Below are 13,158 nucleotides of genomic sequence, written 5' to 3'. Positions count from 1 at the left end.
TTTCTTTGCTGATGGAAAATAAGTAACACACAGAGGGGTGAATGCTACTTATTCAAATTTAATATTCAAAAAGCTACAAGATCTCTTTTTTAACATATACCTTTACACTTATTTGGTCTTCTATGGAGCTCTGAGGGACACCGTACAGCAAAGATTTGGAGGTTTCCATTGAGTCTTGCCCCCTCTGCTGGTCAGTTGTGTTACTGAGCTTGGTAACATTAGAACTGCAGCAGAAAAGGTGCTTCAGCTGTGCTCTCATTAACATTTTAGATGTCCCCAGGGGGTTGTATAACATAGTTAACTTAGACTTTTAAGTGAGACTATTCAGCATAAAAGTGCTAATTCAGAAATTTGATGGGTAAAAACTGAAGTCCATACACCTCATTTCCATCAGTGTGGGTATTTCTGCAGTGCTCCGTTAATAAGGAGTAAAGCTCAAAACAAAACATTTACATAATGCATACGCCTCTATGGGTTCTTGTAGCAGGACATCAGGACAGCTGAAAACAGGTCTGAAACATCCCTAAAACACACTCAAAGCTGGAGAGTGCCTTGGCACTACAGTTGGTGTCCTTCTTGAATGAAGGACCTTCAATCTCAAGACTTCAACAACTGCACTGCATTCTGTCGACAACAAAAGAAAAAACATGGCTCTGTGCTTCTTTCAGGTAAGCTTCCACTTCAAAGCAGCAACATGTAAACATCACATTTGAATAGGCAGCCCTTTTCAAATCCCTACTGTTACTCAGTGCAAAAATAAAATAAATAAAATAAAAATCTGCATAAGTGAGGCTCTGCATGTTCATGCCACGTCCATTCTGCCGTGCGTACTTGGATCAAGTCAAATATAATATTAAATATTAAAAGTAACAAGGGTCCATGAATTGAGGAGTGTTAAAGCAGCACTATACGGAGGCCTCTGTGGTTGTGTTGGGGTTTTGGCTGGGGGCCGGACTGGACGGGCAGGAGTTCTCCGGACTCCCAGGAGTCCGCAGGTTCGTTTTCCGCTTCCCGTTCCGCACTGTGAGCTCCTCTTTGGGCTTGAACGTGAGAGGCACGAAGCCGTCTGCATCTGCCACAAGCACAACCCACAGTGGACCTGGAAAAAAAAACACAGCGTCATGGGCCAAGCGTGGGTTTCTTTACATCCGAGTTCTGCTTAATTAATCGAATGCAGAATGTATTTTGTGATAGCTGTGACTCTCTGCTGAGTCTTTGCTACAGCAACAAAACACTATGTACATTAAATAGTACTAAGCTGCTTTTGTTTAAAACCATGTAATCTGGCCTAGGCTTTTAATCACTTCTAATTATAGCTTATGCATGTTAACAGGAGAACAATGCTGGAACGTGTTGTCAAAGACTGTACAATAAAATACGAGGTTCTTGGTTCTGGGTCTGAATTCTGGGTGACTTGAAGATGTAAAAAAGTTCTACTTGGACAACACATCTGATGACTTCCAGGTGTCCTCACAGGGGAGGCCCATCACACAAGCTTGTTAAAAATACTCACCGGGGGGAGACCCTCCTAAGAGGCCTACGAGGAGTTTCCTGAAAGCAGTTTTAATGCATTAACCCTGAACAACCCGGAAGGTTTTAAGACAGGCTGCACGTACCGTACATCATCTCCACAATGGTCAGGTTAAAGAGGTCTTGGAGGGCACGTAGACACAGCTTCCCGTCACACAGCAACACTGGCCTCCGCTCATCAATGAACACATTTTCTGATAACTGCTTCTGCAAACGCAAAAAGGACGACGGAGTCAAGAAAAGAGAAACAGACGTCGGTGGGACTCAATCAAACAAATCCAGCTAAACACTCTCAGCACAGTCAGTATCATGATCTGATGTCTGATCATTAAATACGCCGCGCTCAGATTCCTTCGTGTTGAACACATTAAATGATTCCGGGGATTTCGGCTGCCTTATCCTCAAAGTGAAAATTGCAGCTGATTATGTTGTTTAAGCCTCTCATGCAAAAGCGGCTCATGACAGAGATTGTTAAAAGAAAGGGATTCTCCTCGACTCGAGCTCGGGTCATTATCCCTGCACAGTCGGTTACAAACACACAGAGAAAACATGGTGATTAAAACTGTACCTGGCATGTCACGTTGACATACGGGGGTTCGCAGGCTTTAGGGTAGACACTCAGGGCCTTCTTGCCATTCTGGGTAGAATCTCTGATTTCGGTCAGGCACTGCTGTACATCAGCAAAGCGAGTAAAAAGCCTCTCCATGTTGTGAACGAGCTGCTCCAGCGCGCGCTCCTTGGCGGGGCCCGGCGTCTTTTCGGGCATCGGCAGCGTCGGCTCTGTGTGAAGTTTGTCCGACGGCTCGAGGCGAGGGGAGCTGGCCCGGCTGGAGTCTCTGCTGGCCTGGCTGGCCACCGCCAGGCTGGACATGCGGTTGATGTGGTCCATGTCGAAATTCTCCACCGTAATGGAGGAGGCGCTAGACAGGCCTCTGTCGGACGCTCGGTCACTGAAGTCCACAGAGCTGGCGATGGGGCTGGGCTCGCCGCTCCTCACCTCCTCCACCAGCCTGCGTCTGTTGCCCGGTGAACGAATTACTCCCCCACCAGGCAACACCAAGTCCTTTATCCCTGGGCGCTCCCTGTCATCCTTGGATAGGTGCTCCGAGTGCCTCCTAATCCCTGCGCAGAAATTAGAGGTGGACTCGTGGTTGTGAGCAGAGGGGGATGGTGTGATAGGAGCCTCTCCATCATACATCAACTCTTTGGCTAAGAGACGGAGGATATATTTATCTGTGTTCGAAGAAGGAAGGAAGGCAGGGTCGATGGACTTCTGCCTGCCCACCATCAGCAGAAGCATCTTGTCATTGAGGAAGCAAACTCCTTTGGGCCTCTCGTTCGTCTGCAGGGAGATCTGCTGAATGTTGGGCATGGCGGAGGCTGTGATGCAGTACACGAGCACCATGTTGCAGGTGTTGGAGGCCACTGCAACTGTGGAGCCACGAGGGTCAAAGGCCACGATGTCTGGAACCAAAATCCCCGGGATGCTGACTTTGCGGGTGGTTGTGACTTTACGCTCATAGGTGACCAGGATGAGGTGAGAGGAGTCCTGCCCGGAGCCTGTCATGGTGTCCCGACGCCGCAGGTGAATGAGGGGGCTGGGGTCGGAGCGACGGTGCCTCGCCAAGAGGTGGGTGAGGTCTAGAGGGCCTGAGCTAGGGATGTAGGACCTCTCCGATTCAAACGATCTTCTTCGCGAGTCGAGAGGGCTGTCGTCATCTGACATGAGCACGTGCGAGCCGTGGCCCTGCAGGGACTCGGCCTCCGTCGGCATGTCGAAGGCTATGCCTGCATTCAGCCCACAGATTTTATCCAGAGGCAGCTCTGTCGCCACGGCTATTTGAGCCTCCCCCGTGGCTTCGATGGCACAGATGTAGCCTCCCACATCAAAGATGGGGCAGAAGGAGCAGGCCACCAAACTCTTCTGGATGTCATTCCAGATGTAAGAGTGAAGAGCGCTGCCTATAGCCACAACCAGGCGCGTGCCATCCTTAGTCCAGCATGCACAGTGGATAAGTCCACTGCCTCTGATGTCCGCTTTGGTTCTCCTGTTGTCCACCCTGACAGAAAACAGCACAGACGTGTCCCTCTTGGTCAGCACAGCGAGAATGTCCAGTTTAGGATGCCACACACAGCCTTGGGAGAGCAAAGGGAAAGGCTCACTCATCTCACAGGTCTGCGTGCACAGCAGCTTGTTCTGCTCGAGGGCACTGAGCTGCAGCTGCCACACGGTAACATGTTTCTTGTGCTGAACGGCCAGCAGTGCAGGGGAGTCAGAGCAGCAGAGCGGGCCCCAGAAGAGCCCGAACACATGCTCAAACTGCCCGATGACGTTGGTATCCCCGAACTTCACCTCGCCATTGATGAAGTAGAGAGCTGTCAGGCAGACCTGCTTGCCGTCCGTCCACGCTATCCCGTGCACAGGGTGGATGGCCTGGTGCAGCGTGTTGAGACCCGTCCTAAGCAGCTTTGCCTTACCCAGATCCATCCTGGCCAGTATGAAGGAGCTTGATCAAAAAGAAAAAGAAAAAAATATGACTCAGATGGTGAACATTGGTGACAGAGACCTGTATCTGATCTGAATGGGTCCTGCACACAAGTAGCTATAGCTACCTATGCAGATTAAGAATAGCAAAAGCCTCTCTCGTGTCTCCTTCCAAGTACCTGCCTTAATCCCCTCTGCCTGAGCTGAGGCTGCGGTGACGAACACTTATAGCTGCTTACACCTCCATGACCTGAACAACATACAGGCCCTGTTAGGACCTCAGGGCATTAACAATAGTATGTGTTGAGTAGGAGACGATCATCACAGCATTTACTGTTTAGATCCCGTGAAACCGCAATGATCCTTTTCAAACAGATCGTGTTCCTCATTATGTGACAAAGTGAGACAAAGAAAGTGGATTTAAATGTGTGGATTTAAATTAGAAGTGTGAGTTATCTTGAGCATCATTCACAGCTGTCAGTTTGAATACATGAGCACATTAACTTGACTATGGGAGCTAAACCAGAGGAGAGGTTATTAAAATATATCTATCTATATATATAGATATAAGAAATAAGTGTACGACCTTATCGAGGTGAAGTTATATCATATGTGTGGTTAAAATGAGAATATTACAAACTTAGCCGCCACAATGAGACGTAGAAGTTCTCAAACTCATACTCAACAGAATTCATCACGTTTTCTGTTATCCTTTATATGTAGCAAACTAACCAATAACTGGCAGGAAAATAGACACAGTTTTGAAATTTTACTGTACGCATACCTTATAAAATCACAGGCATCTCATGTACAACCCGTGTGACACGGTGAAAGTGGCTTTTCCATCTATTAATTCACGTTTTGCCGGTTGAAATGCATCTCCAGCGTTCATTTCTATTTGACTCGGAAGCAAAACTGACTGACAGCTCGGTGCATTGTGGGATATGCAGTTGAATTATGAGCGTCTTGTTTTTTGCCTCTTTGTCCGCTCGAGGGCACTGCGTGAGTTAAAGTCAAATGCTGGACAGTTTAAGGAACTAAAACATCAATATATTTACTGTGATAAAGAATATAGCTGACGGAAAATAAAAGCGAACAACGCTTGATGCGTTCACCTGAAACTTAGCACCGAGGCCGCGTGGCGTAAGTGTTTGACAAAGCTGAAGACAACGTACGTGCTGCAGTTGCAGATCTCGACGCTGTCTCGCTCCAAACTAGAAAATATCTTGGCTGTGTCTCGGTCGGCTGTGGCTGCTGGTCGGTAGAGGTCCGTGAATGCATGGTTTCCCCCGTTATAGCCCGACTTGTAGCCGCAAAACGGGTACCGTTGGTTGTCGAAACGGCTTTTTAGGCTGCATGTTTCAGAGCTAATCTTTGAAGTAGCACAACCATGGGCGTAGAAGTCGAGACAATATCTCCCGGTGATGGTAAGTTGATTTTATCCGCTTGTGTGCGCTTTGATGTCGGGGTGGTGGTGGTGGGGCTCCGTACTTCCCCGGAATGCCACTGAAATCTTGTTAAATATCAACATAATTTACAGATAAAACCAAGATCGGTGGCGATGGGGGGTAAAACTATTTACTCGTTAGACAGCTAGCAACAAACAGTCTAATTCGGGATATCGTTGTGGTTTTGTAAAGCCATGTTTTTCCACTGTTGTTCATCATCACTTGATGTCTACGCTGCATCTTTCTAGAACTCTCCGCACTGAACTAATGTTACTGTTAAATGTCTGACAAGTTTAATCAACAAGTCTCTCTAATTGAACATTAGCTGTCAGGTAGACATAGAAGGCTTCTCTGGACTTATTTCCCTCCGTTTACCGTACTACTAATGTAATTAAGCTCGGGGCATTTGATAGCCCCTTACCCTGGAAAAAGAAGCCTCCAGGCTTAAGCTTCAAGATATCGATGAGAGTTAAGACGCATATGTGACTTCACCGTGTCTGCTGGCATTAGAAAGGTGCCTGAACGCCTCACCAGACTCAACCCAGCCATTGTTAATCTACAAGATTAGCCTGGCAGCCTCTGAGGCGTCCACACACACAATAACACTTGTTTTCTCTCGTTTCTGAACAGGAAGAACATTTCCAAAGAAGGGCCAGACATGTGTTGTCCATTACATAGGTAACTGTCTCTGTCCAGACGTCTCAGACATCTTTCCTGTCCTCTTTTTCAGAGAGGAAATTATTCTGTGTGTGTGTGTGTGTGTGTGTGTGTGTGTGTGTGTGTGTGTGTGTGTGTGTGTGTGTGTGTGTGTATGTGTGTGGCTGGGGGGGGGGGGGGGGGGGGGGCATGTATTACTCACGTTGTGGGGAGACATACTGTAGATCTGTTTACACAGTCGCATTATGGGGACTTGCCATACTTGTGTGGACAAAATAAAGGTTCCCATAATGTAAATCACTAGATTTTAGGGGTTAAAGTTTGGTTTAACTTTAGGTTAAAGTTAGGTTTAAGTTAAGGTTAAGGTTAAGGTTAGGCTTAGCCAAATAGTGCTTATGGTGACAGTAAGTCTCCAGAAAATGAATGCATGTCTATGTAATGTCCCCAAAAGTGATGACAATCTATAGTGTGTGTGTGTGTGTGTGTGTGTGTGTGTGTGTGTGTGTGTGTGTGTGTGTTAGTATCTGGAGCATTACACTGCTCGGTTTGTGGCCCAGCTTGCGGGACATGCGTGCACCTTTGTGTTGCATGACTGTGCTTTTCTTTTGATGGAGAGATTCGGTGTCTCAAGGTGTCAGTGACATTTTAGAGACCGCTGAAACTTGCACCGTGTGCATAATGCACCCGTGCGTACACGCGCACACGCACACACACACATTCTTTCTTTTTCCTGTTTGTCTCCTGTCAGATTGCCCAATTTTGAGGCGGGGCAGTAAGATGCCTAGACGTTAGGGAAATAAATTTGGGTTATTCGGTGCCCCGGGGGTTGGCAGTCCAGACAACTAGGCCAGACAGAAAGTAAACAAAGCCCAGTTCACATGTCATCAGTGTGTGTGTGAGTATCACGGTGTTATGACATGTTAATAAAAGTCAGCGCGCGCTCTGCGGCGTTGCCTCTGTCGTGAACAGGTTTGATTGTATTGAACGTGCATGTGTGTACATGCGTGTATTCGTCTGCAGCCCATTCCTGCATGTCCCTGACGCCGGGGATTTCCTTTCCATCATTCGCCAAGGCTTCACGTGGCTGACTTAATCTGTTCGGATATTTATCACTCGGCTTAACTGACTTTTATAGCATTTAGCTTCTTGCGAGAATGGCCGCTTTGTTTGACTGGCCCGCGATGAAAGTGACGCAGCCCAAATTGGGATAACAAAATGCTGCGTTGATCAACTTTTTGCAGCAGAGGAGGAAGTCGCCACGTTTCCCTTTGGGCCTGATCTCTGCAGAGATCAGCCGCCGCAGCGATGAGTTACGCTATAATTGGAAATGAGACATCTCAGCATGTAAAGCTGCTGTATGGAGACGCAGTACATCCCAGTCTGGAGCCGTGCATAGTGAGGGGTTTGGTGCTCGCCGGCTCTTCGCTCAGCAGTCTGGAATTTGGATAGTACATTAGCAAAAGCAGATAATGAGTTTTCGCCTCCATCAGCACCTCACCCAGTCCCGCACTTATGTCCTTACAATCACATCAGTGTCTTTTGGACTCACAGGATTTGGCCGTCGGCTCCTGGCGTGTTTGCAGCAGTGGCACGCAAAATGCAGAGTTGAGCTAAAGCAGGGGCCTTGCACAAAGAGAGCTATACGTATGTTATTGTATCAGCGTTTGCTGCAGGTAGATGGAAAAGAATGCGCTGGGTTTTAAAGGTGGAGCTGCGACGCGGTGTGAAAACAAGAGCTGGAACACAAGCCAGGAGATTAGTGCAAGAATGTTGTTTTTTTTTCAGAGAAAATTGGAGCGTTTGTGTCGTAATTGGTCGTATTAGCTGGACAGTGTACGCCTGGGAAGTCATGTAATGAGGCCTAAAGAGGTGTGTCTCATTTTATGTTGATTTCCTCCACATTTTTACTTCTGTTGACTCCCGTGTTTGTTTTATTTAAAAGCTCTAACACAAGATTAGTTCAAGATCTGATGAAGAGATACTTCTAGTAATAGAGGTTAGCTGTCGACTTGGAACATAAGCCTGTCCAAGTCGTCCAGCTGGCTGTTCGTCCAAAGCCACAGGCTGCGCCCTGCACTGCACCGTCCGCCGGTGTAGGTTTTCCAGATAGTGAAGATAAACAGTAAGGGCGCATAATGGGATTTGACACCACTGTGTGTCCAGCGTTTAACATTAGCGAGCCTCATTCTCTCAGAAACCTTGCACTCTCACTTCCGTGCCTTCTGGATCCTCGCGCTCACCTCGGGGATTTTAAACATGCAAACACACACACACACACACACACACACACACACACACACACACACACACACACACACACACACACACACACACACACACACACGCCAGAGCGCGCAGACATGCAGGTCTGCGAGTGACCCCCCTCTGACGCCTGTGAGAGTTGTGGCTGCCCAAATTAGCACACAAGGCAGCGAAGGGCTCTGGCTACGTGAAAGTGGCAGCGGAAAATAATGAGGAAAGCTGCTGCATTCTTGTGTTTGTGGTGGCTGACTCGGGGTCTGTTCGCAGAGCAGCAGCGCTGCACAGACGAGCGGGCCGCCGTGGGTCGAGCTGGCCTGAGATGTGTTATCATCTGTTTCGCTGGCCTTGCTTTCAAACTTGTGCACACCGAGCTGCAAACACATGCGCGCCTGGCCAAAGGCTTGAAAAGCTAATGGTAAATTCAGCGGCAGATCATCGATTTGATGAGATGTTGTAGGTCAGAGGCTTGTGTCCGATCACGAGCTCGTTTCTCTGTGTGTCGGGCTGTCAGCGAAGGAAGGAAATCACAAGACTGATGAAGTTTGCCCCCAGATTTTGATGATTGACAGCCCTGTCGGTCTCAACTGACGAGACGCACGAGCAGCAGGCTCGCTGGATATGATGTCACGCCTAAATGTGGACGTCATTCCTTACCATGTTTGAGCTCCACACTTCACCGCAAAACGTGCTCAAGTCGAGACCTAATGGCCTTTGGCGTGTGGCACAGAAATAGACTGAAACACCGGGTTGTGTGTCATGAGACGCCAAACTCGCCTCCCAAGCGGGAGTGTTGTGATTGAGTGCCGTGGGAAGCGTTCAATCCCAGAACTGCAGAGGTAAAGAAAGCGAGGAAACAGCTTATGTGCAGCTTCTAAATTAGGCCGAGAAACATCCGCTAAATCAGGTTGAGCTGTTGCAGAATTATGGCCTGCAGGTGTTCAGGGAGGAGAACGCTGCATCACTGAAGAGTGATTTGTTGTGTTTGATCGGCCTTTTTTTTACAGCCGGGAGTCTGATAGAAAGCAGGCAGAATATCTTCTTGCAGTGGCCTGACAGAAGAGACGAGCCTGTCCAGCAAACCCTGATGGTCCACAGACCAGGACAGAAGCGGGACAGCCCATATTTTGCTCAGATCTGCTTCTGTTTGGCCTGTGTAATGATCATATTAGAGCCATTTTTAAGCCAGTGCTGAGGATCATCCTCATGCTGTCCATGCTCCAGCAGTGAGTTAGCTATTTATTGTCTTTGCTGAAAATACTCCCAATTACACATCTCACCTACGCCCAGTTTGCTGCACTCGACATATTAATGAAGCATGAGCAACGCTTCATTCTTTCCGCTGAGCCGAGCGCGCTCGCAGCTGTGAAACACGGCAACACATATAAGTTTGTCGTAGACAGATAGCTTTACGCGCATCCCATTTCATCCACACTCGGGCCGAGGGGGTTGTTGTGCTGGCAGCCATCCTAGACGGGGGGGGGGGACAGGATACAGTAAACGGAGTAAAAATAACCCCACCCCTGTGTGCCACGGCTTTTTGCAGATCAAGCCAGAGCAGCACCAAGTGAAAGCCTTTCATGAGGGCAGAGTGTGGGAGCCGGCCTCAGGAAGGGACGGCTCCCGCTGTATTTGTGCAGAGACCCCACCCATGCTTAGCTGTCCGAAGCGTGATAACGGAGCGCAGACACGAGCGTGGCGTGGAAGTGGGTTTTCTTTGCCTGCAAGATGCAGTCTGACAGCCATGAGTGAAACATATGCGCGCCTGTTCAGCCGAGCTCTCCGCTGTCCTGTGCTGCAGGAAGAGCTGGAGGCGGCATGATCCACCCCGGACGTGCAGGGTACAGTTTCAAGCCACAGTGTAACAGTGTAAATGCTGGACTCCATATTTCTCTTTAGAACAATGCTGCTGTGTTTTCTTAGCACAGGAAACACGGATCAGGTGGTGTTTTCTCCATTGTTGTTTTTTTTTTTTCTTTCTCAAACTGGTTTGGACCAGTTGCCAGTGTGTTAACCCCTCTGCTGGCTGCTGCTGCCTCCTCCAATACAATCGGATTTGTTAGCTGCGCCTCTTAGCCTAACATGGAGAATTCATCCTTTTACATCAGCAGTCTCTGAACAGACTCTCCAACCATCCATCCGACCAGCAGGAATCTTCAGTGCAACGCTCAGAATGTGATCCCTCACTGGCTTCCCACCTGTGAACACTGCCAATCCGTGTTTCCTTGCGAGCCGCAGCCGCCAGAAACCGAACCCGCTTCTGTGCAGTTGATGCAAGGCGATTTCTGCCCGTCTGAACGCCCTGTAGCAGGTGGTATTTGCCTCGGTGTGTGCACTTGATGACTCTGGTTGGATCGAGGCCAGCCGGCTGATATCGGGGCTGCTGTGATTCTTGGAAATGGTGGACCTACTAAGTTTAGGTGGAATGAAAGGGGAGAAGCAGTACAGTACCAGCATTCATATGACCAGATGAGCCAGACGCTATCAGTAAACTTCAGTTAGCACATGACTTTAAATGCCAAGTATTCACACTTGTTGAATTACGGCAGATAAATCAAAGGGCCGTCACAGAGCTGCCTCCAAAATGCAAGTTCATGGAGTGGAAATTCTTTGCTCGATGCTACTTTGACTCAGAAAGTGAATCCTTCGTGCTCTGGGCGGCATTATAGACAAAATCCTCTATCATTTGAGGTCAATTGAGATATGATTTACAGATAAAAGCAGAGCAGGATGGGACATCTGTTCTTGTCTTACTCAGGGAATGAAATACCTGACAGGTCGTCACAAATGTATGGCATGAATGATGTATTTCTCCCAGAATGCTCTGCAGAATGTAGGCTATTAGCGAGGTAAAACTCACATGATGGTCTCTTAACCCACATTCAGACTAATCACAGAACAAAAATGAACCTAATTCATGCCCATTATTTTGCAGGCTATTGTCTTATTGCTCCACAGAGATAGTGTACGTGTGGTGCACAGAAAATAGGACTGTTCTGCAGTCTCTGTTGCTGATGACGTCCTCTCTTGGACATCGAAGGGGTCAGAAAGGTCATCCAAGTGATAACAAAGAACAAAGAGTAACAGAGAACGTGGCTTCAGATGGCAGCCTGGATGCCCTCAAGGGAAACTGCCAATGGGAAGTCAATGAGGGCACTTCAAAATCGCTAATGAAGTGGGCCAGCGTTTCTATGCCTTTTAATAATGTCTAATGGCCCTGGTGTTACGATGATGTCTGAGCGGTCGGTCGGCGCTCTGAAGGAGCGCAGTCCTGCACTGCTCCGCCTTCGTTGCTCATGCCTCCCTGTGGTCTAGATACAGGCAAGCAATGGCCTAGTTAACTTCAAAAATAATCCGCTAAACCAGGCCACTGCTTCCTGATTCACATTCCCTTTGTTCATTTGGGTAATTGAAACAGACCTGAGATCCTGATAAGAAGCCCCCGCCAGAATCATTCCTCGGGCTTGAATCTTAAAACGGCTCCTTCCAAAATGCTCGCTCTGGATTGATGTGGCATTTTCTCCGATGAACGGAGAAAAAACAGCCGTGAAAAAGTGTGTGCGCTAAGTCTTCATCAGATCGCCAGCAATGTTCTTAACCAGCTGCTCCTGCTCTCTGACTTAATGTCATCTCTCTTTGGCAGGTATGCTGCAGAATGGGAAGAAGTTTGACTCCTCTCGAGACAGGAACAAGCCCTTTAAGTTCAAGATGGGACGGATGGAGGTCATTAAAGGCTGGGAGGAAGGAGTAGCACAGGTGAGAGTCCTCGAATGCCTCGTCAGGTTGCTGTGCTACGTTCAGCAGCGGCATGCTCAGTTGTGTTTTCTCTTTCTCCTGCGCTTCAGATGAGCCAGGGCCAGAGGGCAAAAATCACCTGCACACCGGACATGGCGTACGGAGCGACAGGCCACCCCGGGGTCATCCCCCCGAACGCCACGCTTGTATTCGATGTGGAACTGCTCAAGCTGGAGTGAATGCCAGGGCCTAAACACGAAAGGTTGAAGGTGAATGAAGCTGTGTTCGCCACAACCTGTTTCCACAGGGAGACCATACTCGGCTGCTGCCTCCCACCATCCACACACTTTTCTTCTTCTTCTTTGATTTCTACAGTCTTCTTTAGTTCGATACTTAAATGTATGTACGCTGCTTTGTTGCCATCTTGTCATAATAGATAACTGCAAGAAAAAAAAACACACACCGTGGTTTGGTTTTCTGTTTGTTAGTCAAGTTGTAAATTTTGTTGAACCATGAGGAAATCAGTCATGTGATGAAAAGCCGTACTACACTTCAATCAGAACATATACTGCCTTACAGTTTCAACAACAGAGGAAGGGTACATACTGTGTGTTGAAAGTATATAACTTCTGCTCTGTATCTTAACTGGGCATTATATACCACTGTCTGCATTGCCACTTTGATAAAGGTTTGTCCTGCTGAATGCTCTGAATGATGTTGCTATGTTTAGTATATTTTATATCCCTCATAAACATTTACTGCAAGTGTACCCTATCCAATCTAACCCAGTCCAATACTGTACAGAACTCTGTAAGAGCCATTGCTACTCTGACAGTTTATTGACCAACTCTTGAATAAAAATGGCATGTACTGTGTTGAGAAATCCGTGTCCTGTGTATGATTTCTGAGTAATGAAGAGACTGCCAAGGGAGTTAGAGTGTGTTTGGCAGGAGGTGTGACGTGGGCTTCTGTAGCAGCAGCGCCCCCTAAAGGCGCATGTTGTAGAAATGCAGACCGGCGTAGTCAGGTAAGACTGAGTCAATG

The 13,158-nt window shown here is 48.0% G+C and overlaps 2 protein-coding genes across 3 annotated transcripts; one reads left to right on the top strand and one right to left on the bottom strand.

Moving 5' to 3' along the window:
- Nucleotides 1–38: 38 nt before the first annotated feature.
- wdcp (WD repeat and coiled coil containing) lies at nucleotides 39–4,936 on the bottom strand. Of its 2 annotated transcripts, none has more exons than XM_070987052.1 (4): nucleotides 4,800–4,936; nucleotides 2,099–4,037; nucleotides 1,617–1,737; nucleotides 39–1,099 (listed from the first exon to the last, which is right to left on the bottom strand). In XM_070987052.1, exons 2-4 carry the CDS (start codon nucleotides 4,016–4,018, stop codon nucleotides 906–908), a joined length of 2,235 nt encoding a protein of 744 aa, XP_070843153.1. In that variant the 5' UTR covers nucleotides 4,019–4,037; nucleotides 4,800–4,936; the 3' UTR covers nucleotides 39–905. The 2 variants fall into 2 exon arrangements, with proteins under 2 accessions (XP_070843153.1, XP_070843154.1); XM_070987053.1 differs by lacking the exon at nucleotides 4,800–4,936 and adding an exon at nucleotides 4,195–4,325.
- On the top strand, nucleotides 4,937–12,997 carry fkbp1b (FKBP prolyl isomerase 1B). The gene is made up of 4 exons (XM_070987051.1): nucleotides 4,937–5,442; nucleotides 6,094–6,141; nucleotides 12,023–12,135; nucleotides 12,225–12,997. Exons 1-4 carry the CDS (start codon nucleotides 5,406–5,408, stop codon nucleotides 12,351–12,353), a joined length of 327 nt encoding a protein of 108 aa, XP_070843152.1. The 5' UTR covers nucleotides 4,937–5,405; the 3' UTR covers nucleotides 12,354–12,997.
- Nucleotides 12,998–13,158: the final 161 nt, after the last annotated feature.

This window comes from Chaetodon trifascialis, chromosome 19 (genome assembly GCF_039877785.1).
Source record: "Chaetodon trifascialis isolate fChaTrf1 chromosome 19, fChaTrf1.hap1, whole genome shotgun sequence".
NCBI lineage: Eukaryota > Metazoa > Chordata > Actinopteri > Chaetodontiformes > Chaetodontidae > Chaetodon > Chaetodon trifascialis.
This window is presented reverse-complemented; position numbering and strand designations above follow the sequence as displayed.